This window comes from Ceratotherium simum, chromosome 16 (genome assembly GCF_057802395.1).
Source record: "Ceratotherium simum simum isolate JZ-2026a chromosome 16, ASM5780239v1, whole genome shotgun sequence".
NCBI classification, from domain to species: domain Eukaryota; kingdom Metazoa; phylum Chordata; class Mammalia; order Perissodactyla; family Rhinocerotidae; genus Ceratotherium; species Ceratotherium simum.
Window position 1 is genome coordinate 45,293,368 of NC_141915.1, and position 15,927 is coordinate 45,309,294.

At 35.1% G+C, this 15,927-nt stretch overlaps 1 protein-coding gene across 1 annotated transcript in view; it reads left to right on the forward strand.

Moving 5' to 3' along the window:
• LOC147915047 (uncharacterized) overlaps positions 1 to 15,927 on the forward strand; it is a 111,770-nt gene that overhangs the window by 33,459 nt on the left and 62,384 nt on the right. Inside the window, exons 8-12 of the mRNA XM_087441351.1 lie at positions 2,785 to 2,856; positions 3,959 to 4,102; positions 4,539 to 4,610; positions 7,773 to 7,916; positions 11,490 to 11,561. Of these exons, the coding sequence (XP_087297477.1) occupies positions 2,785 to 2,856; positions 3,959 to 4,102; positions 4,539 to 4,610; positions 7,773 to 7,916; positions 11,490 to 11,561 (504 nt within the window). The remainder of the gene's footprint in view (positions 1 to 2,784; positions 2,857 to 3,958; positions 4,103 to 4,538; positions 4,611 to 7,772; positions 7,917 to 11,489; positions 11,562 to 15,927) is intronic.

Below are 15,927 nucleotides of genomic sequence, written 5' to 3' on the forward strand. Positions count from 1 at the left end.
CACAGAGCCGGCCCAGAAGGTTGATTTTGTTAATTTTTCTCTTTCATTGGTTCATATTCTTATTTTCAGTGTTACTTGGTCTTTATTTTGGGGGGCTTAATTTACTCTTCTTTTGCTAGCTGATTAAGATGGAAGCTTAGATCACTGATTTTATACCTTTCCAACATTTAAAGCTGCAAATTTTTATCTGAGTACTTCTTTCACTGTACCTCACAAATTTTTATATATCGTGCTTTGATAACTACTTAGTTAAAATATATTCTAATTCATCTTATGATATCTTCTTTGAACTATGGGTAATTTAGAAGTGTACTTTTTAATTTCCAAATATTTGGACATTTTCTAGATATCTTATTATTATTGATTTCTAATTTAATATACCTTGGTCAGAGAATATATTTTGCACAATTTAAATTCATTAAGATTTGTTTTCAAGTCCAGCATGTGGTCTATCTAGGTGAATATTCCATGCGCTCTTGAAAGAATGTACGTTCTATTGTTGTTGGGTCGTGTTCTACAAATATCAATTCGATAAGATTGTTTGCTAGTTTGGTTGAATCTTCTAATTCTTACTGATGTTTATTCTACTTGTTCTATTAGTTACTAAGTGCAAAGTGTTCAAATCTCCAACTCTGATTATAGGCTCATTTATTCCTCCCTTTAATTCTGTCGATTGTGACTTTACGTATTTTGAAGGCTCTTGTTAGATGTATGCACATTTGGTATTGTTGCAAAATCTATGTATATGACCTTATGGAAAGTACTTTGTCTATTGCTCTGTTTTGTCTCATTTTTCTTGCTCTTCTGTTTCTTTCCCCCAATTTCCTTACTTACATTTAAACTTTTTTGTCTGTATTTCTTGTTACCTATTTTAAATTATTTTAGGAACAGGGCAGTACATAAATAAATACAAATACTGTCTTTTTTCTTAAGTATAATTTTGTATGTTGGAAGATTTTTCCCACTTATCTTTTTTTTTTTTTAAAGATTTTTATTTATTTATTTTTTTCCCCTAAAGCCCCAGTAGATAGTTGTATGTCATAGTTGCACATCCTTCTAGTTGCTGCATGTGGGACGGGCCTCAGCATGGCCGGAGAATCGGTAGGTTGATGCGCGCCCGGGATCCGAACCCAGGCCGCTAGCAGCGGAGCGCGCGCACTTAACCACTAAGCCACGGGGCCGGCCCCCCACTTATCTTTAAAATATAAAGGAAAAACATGAAAATTCCTCTCTAACTGAAGGTGGTTATCTCTTCCCAGGAGATAAAGATCAATTTTACGACATAAACATTCACAAAAATGAACTTACAGCCATTTCTGATCTTCAACAAAATTTAAATGCCATAGGAATCTATCCAACAGATGATAAAATAAAGACGACTTTGGAAGTGATGAGGACTGTGGGGTAACTTGGGAGCACATATTAAGAGAGTTAAATTCAAATTTAGAAAAAAACAGCACTCTCTACGACAACGAACATGACTGAATCTCAGCTATTTTCACTCTGTGGGCTATCAGCTCGTGATCTCTGAAGCAGGCCCCTGTAGGGGTGGAAAAAAATTTTTTTCCTTCTACCCTTCTAGGTTCTTAGCTGGAGCTCTTTAACAAAAGACAGATTAACAAGAGAAAAGCATACAAATATATTTAATGTAAATTTTACATGACACGAGAACATTCATGAAGAAATGAAGACCCAAAGAAGCAGTTAAACTTGAACGTTTTAATGCCAGGTTTGATGAAGAGTGGAAACTTGTGGAAAGATGTGATAGGACAAAATGATATGAGCTAAGGGTAGTGAACTGGGGGAAACTTAGGAAGGCCTGTTTATTCGAATTCCTCTCGGTGCCCCTCTGACCCTCCGTCTTCAGAGATAAGGATGCTCCTTTCCTCTGGGTATAGCAAACGCACCTCTCCCCTGAAGGTCTTATGACCTGCTTCAGGTGAGAAGGGGGAGATCAGAGTCCTTCCTGCACCTGCCAGTTCTCAAATCTCTTCAGCTTAAAAAATTCAATGTGCTAAGGTACCATATTTTGGGAGCAGTGTGACCTGAACCCTGTCATCCCAAAGAATAAGAAATATGTATGTGTGACATTATGGATAAATCAGAAGAAATTGAGATTTGACTATTAGATTTCCTAAGGGTTTTTATTTAACTTGGAAAGGAGATTCTGAGCTTTATAAATTTGCTTTTATGCACAGTTTTTGTTTGTTTCAGTGTTAAGTAGGCAGTGGTGATAGTAAAAAAAAAAGTTGAATTTCTCTGCTTTTTTACCAAACAGAACTTTTTTCTAAAGGAATTTTTAAAAAACTTTTTCTATTCCTTTGCTGTCTTTGTTGTGTAAAGCATCTCTGCAGGGAGTGGCCCTATGCATCCTTTCATACTCTTTACGGGTATTGATAGTTTTTAATGAAAATTACTGTGTATATATTTTTGTGCTGTATAGCCTGTGTATAGTTTTTTAAACTGTGGGCCACATAATGGGTTGTGAAATAAATTTAGTAAGTCCTGAGTAGCATTTAAAAATGAAATGGAATAATGTGAAATTCACTAGAAGATATCAGAGTGCATCACATAGTAAGGGTTAAGTATTGTTTCATAAAACTTTTATTTCTATTTGTGTGTGTTTGTGTGTGTGCTCGTGATCTAAATGTATTTCCTACTGTGAATTGTGGTCACAGAAGTTTGAAAGCTGAATGGGATAATGTTAAAACAATACCAGATCCTTGCCTTAATGAGTTTAAAATCTGCTTTATTTAAACTCTTCTTTATTTCTTAACTTTACAGAAAGAAAAATGATCTTAAAAGATGTAATTGATGCTTTCACAAATTCACCTAAATCATCACTATCATTCAACAGTAGGTATAGTAGAAGAATGAAACTTAAAAATAAGTTTCTAAGATCATTCTATGGTATTCTACTTTTTCTAAAATATAGTTTGTTTTGCCCTGTATTTTTAATACTTTCATTAAGTTTTCTTTGCTTTATTTGAGATGTTGTAATCTGCTTTCTTATTCTTTACCATATTCAATCTATGCTTTGACTATAATGAATTATTTAGTATTACACATCTAGAGTATGCTTTCTTAAAGCAAATAATTTGTCTCAGTATATTCTTCATTATAAAGGTACAAATTCCCCCCCCCATTACGCTAATACAGTCTTCTCCCACCTCTATTAATTTCCACGTTTATTTTCCTCATCTGTAGTGAAACATGTAAAAAAGTACAAAAGAGGATCTAGTGCATCTAAAACTAGTAGGTAGACTGATAAGAAAGAAAGACTCTCTAATGCTAGGATAAGGTATGACTAAGTGTTTTTCAGTCCATAGCAGATTTATGTATCTTTTTCAAAGTTTTCCTTTCCCCAACTACCTGGCTTCTATTTCTGCTACTTGACCTCATTCTAAGAGGTAGTGCCTAACTGTTCTTGAAATGCTTTGCAGTCTATGAAAGACTGGAGCATGTAGAAGAAACACCCTTGAGGGGAAATGGTTAATGAATAAAAGTAGACTTTTACAAAAATTTCATAGAAATTCAACTTTTACCTGGTTAGGGGTATGTTAAATTTTGTTTATTGTTTAATTGACTTCTAATTTTAATTTTTTATTTTTTTTCCCCCTAAAGCCCCAGTAGATAGTTGTATGTCATAGCTGCACAGCCTTCTAGCTGCTGTATGTGGGACGCGGCCTCAGCATGGCTGGAGAAGCAGTGCGTCGGTACGCGCCTGGGATCTGAACCCAGGCCGCCAGCAGCGGAGCGCGCGCACTTAACCGCTAAGCTACGGGTCCGGCCCTAATTGACTTCTAAAAACAAAGTCCACTGATATATTTTAAGAGTCCTTTAACTCAGATTTCCTTCTGTAATATACCTAGTTCTCTGTAGGCTATAGGGTGTTAAGCCTTAAAAAGGGCTTTGCCTCAACTTCGTCGTCTGTTCTCTATTCTTCATGTATTTACAGATTTATTTAAAGAGATTACAACTCTTGATAAGATCAGAAATGATAAGATGCCTGTAAATAAACTGAACTCCCAACTCTTAAGTGCTGGAATTCCATTAAGCAACAAGATATTCCAGGAGATTCTGAATGAAGCATCTATTGATGGTGAGTCTTTTTTGAAAGAGCAATCTATGTTGAGCTTAATGAAGTCCTAGTTTTACTGTGTGCTTGGGATGTCTGTTGTGTATGTGTATATTTTAGATAAACTAGTTCTTAGAAATATATTGAGAACTAATTAAAATTAATATTTTTTTCTTCTGGAAATATTTTTAAGAGACACCCCCTGTTTATCTGGCATGAAATCTATAAAATATATACATCAAATTTAATTATTTAAGCCAAATAAATTAATATAATTCAAATTTTTTTCTTGTTTTGAGGGAACAGATTCCAGGTAAAACACTTTTAATTAACTAGTTTTTATCCAGCTAATTTTAAGAAATTACAAAATTTTCCCATCCCCCACTCCCTGTCATGGTTATTAAATTATTATTAGCATTAACACTTTGCCATTTCGTAATCCTTGTACTTTACTTTTTAGAAACTAGTGAAGTAAGTCTCAAACAAATTTTGGAGACTTTGAACACAAGTAAGCCAGCTCCTGAATTTGAAGGTGAGTCAATCAATATTTCATTTTAGATATTTGTTATGGTTTGCATCATCTTTTGTCCTTATTATTATTTTTTAAATAGTGTTATGAAGTATAAATGATATACAAAAATTGTCTATTTTTATAATAAAAGTGCACAATTTGATCAGTTTTGACATACACACACACCTATGAGACTATCATCACAATGAGGATAATGAACACATCCCTCACCCCCAAAGCTTCCTCATGTCCGTATGTAATCTCTCCTGCCTTTCCCCATCCTCCTCCTCCTCATCCCCAGGCAACCACTGATATTCTTTCTGTCAGTATAGATGTAACTGAGCAAGGGCTTGTTCTGCTTGCCACAACCTTGAAGCCAATCAGTTGCAAGATGAGTCAGTGCTTGAGAAAGGGGTTTATTCAATTAGTCAGCAAAATTGGAAGATGGTAGACTCATGTCCCAAAGACCATCTTACACAAGCACAAAGTTTAAGCAGTTATATAGGACTAGTAGGCTATGAAGGAGGGGCTTAGGAATGTTGACCATCTGGCATCAGTGATTGAAGACACCACACCAGGTCTTTCAGTTGTCATTGATGATGGATGCCAGCATATTCTTCTCTGAGGAACAAAATATGAGTTGTCATATTCCTAAGAAACTCAAAAGAACAAAGTTATCATCTATCACTACAGGGAGGTACATACATCACCCAGGATTATAAAATCTACAGAATGTGCATATTTCCCAGAGGGTAACTATTTATCACCTAGGCTACATGCAAGGTAAAGATATACAGCTGGGTGGGTTGGTTAGAGGTTATTCTAAGTTACGATATGGCTTCCCTCATGTCAATCTTGTCTTAGGCCAGTATCATAGATTCGTTTGCTTTACCCAGAATTTTGTATAAATAGATGTGCTCTTTTTTGCTGGATTCTTTTACTCAGCATAATTATTTTGAGATTCATTCATGTTGTGGCATGTATCATTAGTTCATTCTTGTTTATTACTGAATAGTACTCCATTTTATAGATTTACCACAGTTTATTTACTTACCTGGTGATACACATTAGGTTGTTTCCTATTTGGGGCTATTACAAATAAAGCTGCTATGAACATTTGTGTAAATGTCATTGTATGGACATATGCTTTCATTTATCTTTGGTAATTACCAAAGATTGGCTGGATCATATGGTAGATGTGTTTAATTTTTAGGAAACTGCCAAACTGTGTTCCAAAGTGGTTATACTATTTTACATTTCCTCCAGCAGTGTATGAGAGTTCCAGTTCCTACAAATTCTTGCTAGTACTGGACATAGTCAGTCTTTTTAATTTTAATCATTCTAATAAGTGTATAGTGGTATCTCATGTGGTTTTAATTTCTATTTCCTTAGTGACTAATGATTTTGAGCATCTTCTCTTGTGCTTATATGCCATGTATATATCTTCTTTGGCAGAGTGTTCAGATCTTTTGCCCATTTTTTAAGTTGGGTTGTTTGTTTTTTTATTTCTGTATATATTCTAGATACAAGTTCCTTATCAAATATATACTTAGCAAATATTTTCTCTACATCTTTTGCTTGTCTCTTCATTTTCTTAACAGTGTCTTTAGAAGAGCATTAATTTTAATTTTGATAAGGTCCAATTAATAAATTTTTTTCTTTTATGGATTGGGCTTTTGGTGTCATTTGTATGAAATCTTTGCCTCACCTAAGGTTACAAAAGTTTTATTGTATGTTTTCTTCTAAAAGTTTTATGGCTTTTGGTTTTACATTTTAGGTGTAGTATCCCTTTTGATTTAATCTTTGTATATGGAGTAAAGTATGGATCAAAGTTCTTTTTTTTTGTGTATGGATATCTATTTGTTCCAGCACCATTGTTGAAAAGGCTCTACTTTCTCCACTAAATTGTCTTTGTACTTTTGTAGAAAATCATATATATATATATATATTTTTTCTTTCCTGGATTGTTCAGTCTATTCCATTGATCTTTTCTCTATCTTTACACTAATACCACATTATCTGATTACTGTAGCTTTATATTAAACATTGAAATCAATCAGGTAGTATTAGTCTTCCAACTTTATTATACTTTAAAAAGTTGGTTTGACTATTCTAGGTTTTTTACATTGCCATGTGAATTTTAGGATCATTTTGTAAATTTCAACAAAAAAACATGCTGGGAGTTATTGGAGAAATTAGAGGGCTCATGAACTAAGATTTATTGGAAAATGTCTTATCTAATAAGTTAATTCTACAACTCTTTTGTGTTTCTGTACTTTGCCTCCTTTTTAAAAGATATTCTTATATTCTCTTAGGTAAACTGGAGATTATGATCCAAACAGTGACCTTGAGTATATGATGATTTCTATGACTCATTGATAAAGCGGTTAGAGGCATGGCTCTAATCTTAAGGAACTTATTTAGAGGAGAAATCTCCTAGAGGTTTAGATAAGACCTGGGAGAAATGCAGAGTGCTTCAACTTGAAAGAACCTCTAGATTTTTATTTTCTTCATAGAAAAACCTTTACATCTATCCCCTGTAACCTTGAAGCTCTACAGTTTACATTTCATCTACAGATTTTGTGGATTTTGACCTTTGTAAATAGGTATATTTTAGGTTAAACAATCAAGGCCATTTCTATTTTTAGGCACAATATATTCCTGAAAACCTTAATACTCCCACACTTTTGGGGGAACTTTTAATAAGAGAGTAAAAAGTTATGAGATATAAGCAAAAAATGAATGGAGCAGCAAAATATGTAAGTAGAAAAAAATTCAGGACTAATATTGTTATACTGTGAAATTTGGGCAGTTTCATATAGACAGAGATAAGCCCTGAAATCAATCTCACTGATATAAAATTAAACATTTCCCTAAGGAGATGCAATAATGGCTGTATTTTAATTTTTAAAAATTGATTTTTTTATTCAGTTAAATTAAAAAACTCAGTCAACTTAATTTTTTTTATATTGAAACAAAACTGGTCATCTCAGGGAAATGCTTGGAATAAAGGAATTTTTGGCTAATTTTATTAATTTTGGAATCGTAGAGGTAATGTTAATTGAGATTTATATTTGAACAATATTGTAGAATTTTAGGTACATTATTGTTCAGAAGTGTAGAAAATAAAAAATTATTCCCAAAGGGTATTAAGTGACTTACAGAATCCCTATTTGCTTTCAGATATACACACTGCCCTCAATAATGTCAACGTGATGAGCTGCAACAGAATTCAAGTTAATGACTTGAAAGATGCTCTTTATGACCTCAATGTTTCTGTAAAGCCTGAAGAACACCAGATGTTAGAGAAAATGGTTGATGTTGATGGTATATATAATAACTATGAGTTGGTTTTCTGAATAAAGTGGTGATAATTTTTTATTCCCCTCCTTACCCTCTGTTCATCACTCCCCAACAATTTTCTCTTTATTATCCTAATGGAAAAAACACTCTAACAGAGCAAGTCTACTGAGATCTTAAATTTATCTTGATAGAAAAATCTTTGAAAATGATTAGTAAGATTTTTTTCTTGTTTTTGGCTTTTATAGCCCCATGAAGTATCCTATGTTGATTCTTTCTGGGTATATTTGTTTGTTTGTATGTTTTTAGCATCCACTGTGTAAATCAGGGAAGGTGATGGAATTTTCTGAGAAGATTGTGCTGAAGTGAAACTGTTTTAGCCAGGAAGAGACTAAGGGAGGACTTTCTCCCCTCTGCATGAGATGTTTATGGCACAAGGTTGAATGTGAATCCTAACAGCTTTCAGAGAAAACAATATATAAATTTCAAATTTTGCTAATTGTTATGTTTTTTTTATTAATTTAAAATCAATTCCTAAAAGTATTTTCTTTTTTACGTTATTAAATGGGTTTTGGCATTGCTTCACCATTCATATTGACTGGGGCCACTGCATAGCACAACTTCTGGGGCACATTGTCATCTGTGTAAACAGTAACCCTTGGTGTTGTGCAGTGCATGACCTGCATGGCTCTATGTGGCAGACCTGATCTTGAGTGCCTGTTATATGTAAGGTGTTATGTAATAAATAATGTAATCAAATAAATATAAAATATTCATTTTCAGGAAACTTTTGGTCTAGCTGGTGAGACAAGATATAAACAACAAAAGGGTATATGACAATATAGGATATAAAAGTTCAGTGAATGTGCACTGTTACATGGCAGTGTTTGAGTAATTGCCAGGGAAACAGTGATGTGATATTGTGATTTATGAGTCGTGCTGTCGACTGTGCCAAGAGGGCATCTTGGTATCGTGATTTGTAATAAGAAATATGTATTTGGTCTTCATTCTCTGTCCTGGCACAGAGCCCCTAAAACTTTTGTAAATTCCTAAGTGATAGGAGCACTAGGAGCATCTTTTGTTCTACTGAGGCAACCTTGGGTGGGCTCCTGGATGTCTCTTGGATGGGGGCTGGTCACCAGAAAGACCAAGCCATGATTAGAAGCTTGGAATTTTCAGCCCCACCCCCAATTCTCCCAAGAGGGGAGAGGAGCTGGAAATGGAGTGAATAATTGACCATGCCTATGTGAGAAGTCTTGCTTAGGACTCTTCCAGACCTCACCCTATGTATCTCTTCATCTGGCTGTTCATCTGTATCCTTTATCCTATCCTTTAATAAACTGGTAAACATAAGTAAGTGTTTCCCTGAGTTCTGTGAGCTGTTCTAGCAAATAACTGAATCCAAGGGGTAGAGGTCATGGGAACCCCCAATTTGTAGCTAAGTTGGACAGAAGTTATGGGTAACCTGGGCATCTACTACTCGCGATTGGCATCTGAAATGGGCGTGGGGGCAGTCTCGTGGAACTGAGCCCTTAACCTATGGATCTGATGCTATCTCCAGGTACATAGTGTCAGAATAGAGTTAAATTGTAGAACACTCAGCTGGTGTGGCAGAGAATTGCTTGCTGTGGGGAAAAAACCCCACACATCTAGTGTCAGAAATGTGAGCGTGAAAGTACTGTAAGAGTAAAGGAGAAACACAGGGGGAAAGACTAAATTTTTCCTACACAAGTGATGATACTGAGCTGTTTAAGAGTTCAGGGGAGAGCTATTTCATTCATTCAATGAAAGTTTAGTTAGCACCTATTGCTTGTTAGGCACTAAACATATAAAGACGAAAGAGCTTACAATCTATTGAGATAACAATGGGAACACTGATTGTTAAATACTATGATAGAGGTAAACATAGGGTGTTATGGGAACATATACAATAGATACCTAACCCACACAGGGTTGGATAGGGTAGTCAGAAGAGGCTTCCTGGAAGAGATGACATTGCAGTTGAGTTTTGAAATATGAGTAGGAACTAGCTAAGAATTGGGAGTGCAGGGAAGGGGACTGGAAGGGATTAGGAAGGAATGCTCAGTATGTGCAAAGTGTAGAAGAACAAAGTTCATGGAGAAATCAAGGAACTCTTTAAGTAGTCCAGTAGGACTTACACCAGTGGATCTCAGACTGATTTACATCAGAATTACCGAGGGAATTTGTTAAAACCCCAGATGCTTTGATCTCATTCTAGATCTCTTGCTTCAGAACATCTGCATCAGGGCCAAGGTACATGCGTGTGTGTGTATGTATTTTTTTCAACAAGCTTTGCAGTTCATGTTTATGTGAATCAAAGTTTGACCATTGACTTGGTGGTGCATAGTAGGAAAGAGAAAGAGGGAAATGAAGTGGCCGTATGGTCAAGAAGAGATCAAGAAGGGTTTTGTTTTTGTTTTTATCTGAGCAGAAGAGTTTGAACTTTATCCTGAAGGCTCTAGGGAGTCATTGAAGAATTCAAAGTTGACAAGTGACATGATTGATTTTGCACTTTATGATGGGCATTCTGATAGCAGTGATGAGAAAGGACTGAAGGAGGGCAAGACTGGAAGCAAGGAGACATTTTAGAAGGCATGCAATAATCCAGGTTAAAATTATGAGTGTTGAACTAAGACGTTGGCTCTAGGGATGGAAAGAAGGGAGGAGATATGAGATCTAGGAGGCAGAACTTCATCGTTGTTTGATTAAGTTAGGGAAGGGAGAGGGAGAGGAATTGAGGATGATTAACAGATTTCTGGCTTGGGAGACTGATTTCATGGTGATGCCTTTTAATAAGATACTGAATACAGGAGGAGAATTGGGTTTTAGTGCAAAGATGAGGAGTTCAGCTTAGGCTATCTGTGTTCGAGGTGCTCTTGGACATAGAGCTGGAGATGTGCAGTAGACAATAGTCTAGGCTGGAAATAGATGCTTGGGAGTCAACATACAGTTGGTAGTTACAGGAAAATTCAGGAAACGTATATAGAGCGTAATGAGAAGAGGGCCAAGGACAGAACACTGGGGCATGCTAACGTTTAAGTAATGGTGGAGAAAAAATAGTTTATAAAGGACATTAAGAAGAAGCAACCTGAATGGTAGCAGGGAAACCAAGAAAAGGCTGTATGGACAAAAGAAAGAGAAAAAAGAATTTGAAGGAGGAAAAAAGTGTTCATTTCATTTGGTAATAAATATTTAACTGGTGAACTTGATAAAAGCAGTTTCAGGGGAGGTGAAAGCCAGATAGCAAGCAGTTTGAGATGTGAATGAGGATATGATGAATAAAAACATTTCTTTCTAGAAATTAGGTTGTGAAGGAAAGGAAAAAAAAAAAACAGTAGTTAGAGGGGAATATAGGCTCAAGGGAAGGCCTTTTAGGAAACTAGACTTATGAGTGGTTTTGACATGAATAGGATTTGGATAGATAGAGAAGTGGATAGCATTATGGACAAAAGTTTATAGAGGTAGAAAATCTTAAGATGCTTTAAGGGGGCAGTAAGTGAACCAATTTAGCTCACTGTGAAAGTCCTTTATGTTTCTTCAATTTGTTAATTTATCTTTGTACTATTTTTGTCTTTACAGAAAAGGGAGATGTTTCCCTAAAGACTGCCCTTTTAGCATTGAAGAGCAATAAGCGTTTTCAAGATTTTAGAGGTGAGAATAATTAGGAAGTTTTATACACATTTACAATATAGGAAATATTTACCATAAATGAAAAGTGATGGTACACTTACATAAAAATATAACTAATATGCTACTAGATTAAATGACTGGTACACATTTAGTATTTCAGGAGTTCCAACGAAGGTGAGTTTCTTATGTTCACTTAAATCTAGTTTTTAACATTACTTATAAGTTCATAATTGAAGCAAATAGTATGCCTTCTAACAAGGATGCCAAAAATACGAGACCTTGAAAAATGCTTTACTTAAAAAATTTAAGTTTTTTGGTTAGATAATACATTCACACGTATCATAAATAAAAACGTATATAAAAATATACAGTGAAAATCTCCCTCCAAACTGGTCTTCTATTCTTCCAGTTCCCACCTCTTACCCCCAATAACTAACTACTGTATTTAGTTTCTTATGTATATAATACTTAGAGATTTTTATGAACATTCAAGAAAATATGAATATATATATATTATCCTTCCACAAATTTTTTACATAAGTGGAAGCATAATGTATACATCATCCTGTATCCTTGATTTTTTTTTCATTTAACAATATATTTTGGATATTTGTGCATATCAGAACATAAAGAGCTTTCTCATTCCTTTTTACAGTTGCATAGAGAATATGTGAATTCTCATTCTGCTGGAAATATATATATTTAACTTATTGGGATCAGTGATCCATCTAACTTGAATCTTTGTCTTTTTGATTTTGGCACCAAGAAATATTTTGTGGCATCGTGTGATGGCTGTCCTCTATGAAATATCTCCCTAACTTTTGAGTATAACTTTGAAAAGTTCTAACTCGCTTTAAAAATGAGTTAATAATCTAATGTTTTATGAATTTAACAAAATTTTTCTCCAACTCTTATTTTCAGTATAAAAGGTATCTTAGGGGAGAAACTGTGCGTAGTTTTTTTTTTTTTTTTTAAAGATTTTATTTATTCAGTTTTTTCCCCCAAAGCCCCAGTAGATAGTTGTATGTCATAGGTTCACATCCTTCTAGTTGCTGTACGTGGGACTCGGCCTCACGTTGGACGGAGAAGTGGTGCCTCGGGGCGCTCCCGGGATCCGAACCCGGGCCGCCAGCATCAGAGCGCGTGCACTTAACCGCTAAGCCACGGAGCCGGCCCTGTGCGTAGTTTTACTTCACAGTTTCTAAAGATTTATTTTATTTTGTTTGGTTTTGAATAATATCATAATGGTTGGCAAATAATAATACATTTGTGTAGTAGTTGATGTTTCACCAGGTACTTTTACATAGTTTATTTCACATCATTTATTCTTTATGATTACCCTAAGTAGGTGTCTTATAATAAAGAATGAGAAAAATGAAGCCTAAAGAATGAGAAAAATGAAGCCCAAAGAGATTGTACCTTACCTAGGATCCCACAGCAAGCAAGTGTTGGATTCCAAGTGCAAGAGATTTATTTTTACTGTATTATAATTTAATGGTTTAGTTTAAAAATTAATTTTATACTGTAAGTTACAGGTTAATATTATCACAATCACACATAATGCAGATATATTGAACACAACATATGCATGACAGAGTTAGGCCATGAGAATCTTAAAGTCTAGAAGAAAATATAGGCCATTTATATAAAATAAAAAAATATGACTAATATACTACAAGATCCAATGAGTGATATGTATTTATTATTTTTGGAGTTCAGGTGAAGGTGAGATTCCTATGAAAAAATGGAGAAGACTTTGAAAGAATGGTAACATTTAGGTAGGTAGAGGGAAGGCAAGAAAACATTGAGACCTATAGATTAGAAGGGAAGAAAAGATCAGAGAGGAAGGCAGGATTTGAAAGATGAAGAATGAGAGATAGTTGGTGGGTCTAGATTGGAGGGGATATTAAATGTTAGGCTCAAAATAGTTAGGTCTCAATATGTTTGGGCAAGAGAGTGTCAGGTGCTAAGCTCTAAAGATTGATTTAACAGTGGATTGGATTAAGGAGATACTAGAAACAGGAAGACCATTTATTCAGTTCATTCATCAGCAAGTGAGTGGCACTGTTCTGGCAAGCAAGATAGGTAAATACATGGTTTCTGACCCCAGAGATCTTATTGAAGAAAGACAGATGAACAAACAACTACAAGTTGTGCTAAATGCTAAGGAGAAAATGTGCAAGGATGAGGTAGAGAATTAAGGTGCAGTGACTTAGTTTAGATGGGATGGCCAGGGAAGCATGCTCTGAGATGTGACATTTGGGCTGAAACCTAAAGGATGAGAAAAAATCAGCTACTGGAAGAGTTGGAAGAAGAATCTTCCAGACAGAAGAAAGAGGCTGTGAACAGTCATAGGGTAGGAAACAATGTATTATATTTAAGAGAGTGAAAGACCACTGTGGCTGGAGTCTAGTAAGAAAAGGAGAAAACTGACAAAGGATGATGTTGTAGTGACAGGCGTGAACCACATTATTCAAGGTCTTTAATAAAAGTAAAGGTAAAGAATTTGAGTCTAATTCAAAGTATAATGGAAGCCAATGAACTGTTTTTAAACAGTGGAGTGACATGATCAATTTTAAGATCACTCTATTTGCTGTGTGGAAATTGGATTGAGAGAGGGAAAGAGTGGTATTTAATAATATTTAGAAAATTTTGGAAATAATCTAGGCCTGAGGAGATGAGGATCTGGACGAGGGTGGTAAGTGTCGGACTAGCAAGAAAAAAATGAATGAGAGAGATGCTGAAAGGGGAAAAAACTGGTCATGATGACTGAGGTTAGAGAGAAACAGAAATTAAAGACAGAAAGGTAACTACGGTTTCCAACTAAGGTGAATGAAGGAATGAATCCAGTTTAAAACATTTATTTCAAGTTTGTAGCAATGATGGTACCTCAGAGAATACACAGAAAAATAGAAATTTGGGAGAGTTGGAGATATAATTTGGCCACGTAATTACCTCGTGGAGGTAATAGCTGGAAAAACGTCAGGGTAAATAAATCTCAGGGACAATATAGAGAAGAAAAAGCAATGACCAAGGCCTTGTAGCCTAGATTCGTAATCTATTTAGTCAGTTTCATTGCTTTGATTGTTTTTTCAATCTTTGAGTTAACTCTGATCTCCTTAAGGTAAAGTGAGAAGGATTGTGCATAGTATATAAGTAACTTGCCTATGGATGCAGAGCATGTGCAGCCAGAATTTTTTTTGTTTGCCATTAGCTAGGAGTATTGTCTTCCATCCTTTCACTCTGAGCCTGTGTTTGCCTTTGGAGCTGAGATGTGTTTTCTGGAGGCAGCATATCGTTGGGTCTTATTTTTTAATCCATCCCGCCACTCTGTGTCTTTTGATTGGAGAATTCATTCCATTTACAGTTAGGATGATTATTGATAAATGAGGGCTTAATGTTGCTATTTTATTGCTTGTTTACTGGTTCTTTTGCATTTGCTTTGTTTCTCGTCCCATGTGTTTCGGAGTATCCGTTCAGTTTGGTAGTTCTGTATGATGATTCTCTTAGTTTTCTATTTAGTTATTGTGTGTGATTCTGTTCTGATTGTTTGTTTAGTGGTTACTGTGAGGTTTGTATAAAAAATCTCATGGAAGAGACCATTTCCTGATGGCCTCTTATTACCTTAGACTAAGTCCATTTGATCCCGTACCTCTTCCCCTACTAAGTTATTGTTGTCACAACTTATTTGATCTTGTATTGTGAGTTTGTATTTAAAGTGATGGGGTTATATTTATTTTTGGTGTTTTCCTTATCTTAATCTTTGATTTTATAATTGTTTGCTGACCCAGTCTGATAGAGAGCTGTAATTTTTCTGGTTTTGTCTACCTATTTTTCTCATTGTTCAAAGCTTTGTATCCCCTTTCTCTTTTTTTTTTTCAGGCATGAGGGCCTTCTTGAGCATTTCTTGTAGTGGGGGTCTTGTGGCAATGAACTCCCTTAGTTTTTGTTTATCTAGGAAAGTTATTATTTCTCCATCATATCTCAAGGAAATTTTCACTGGGTAGAGTATTCTTGGCTGAAAGTTTTTGTCTTTCAGAATTTTGAATATATCATTCCACTCTCTCCTAGCCTGTAAAGTTTCTCTTGAGAAATCAGCTGAGAGCCTGATAGGAATTCCTTTGTATGTTATTTATTTTTTTTTTTTGTCTAGCTGCCCTTAATATTTTTTCTTTGTCACTGACTTGTCAGTTTTACTACTATATTCCTTGGAGAAAGTCTTTTCATGTTGATATATTTAGGAGATCTATTGGCTTCATTCACTGATATTTCCAGTTCTTTCTCCAAGTTTGGGAAGTTCTCAGTTATTATTTCTTTAAACAAGCTCTCTGCTCCTTTTTCCCATACCTATAATCCTTATGTTGGATTTCCTAATTGAGTCGGATAT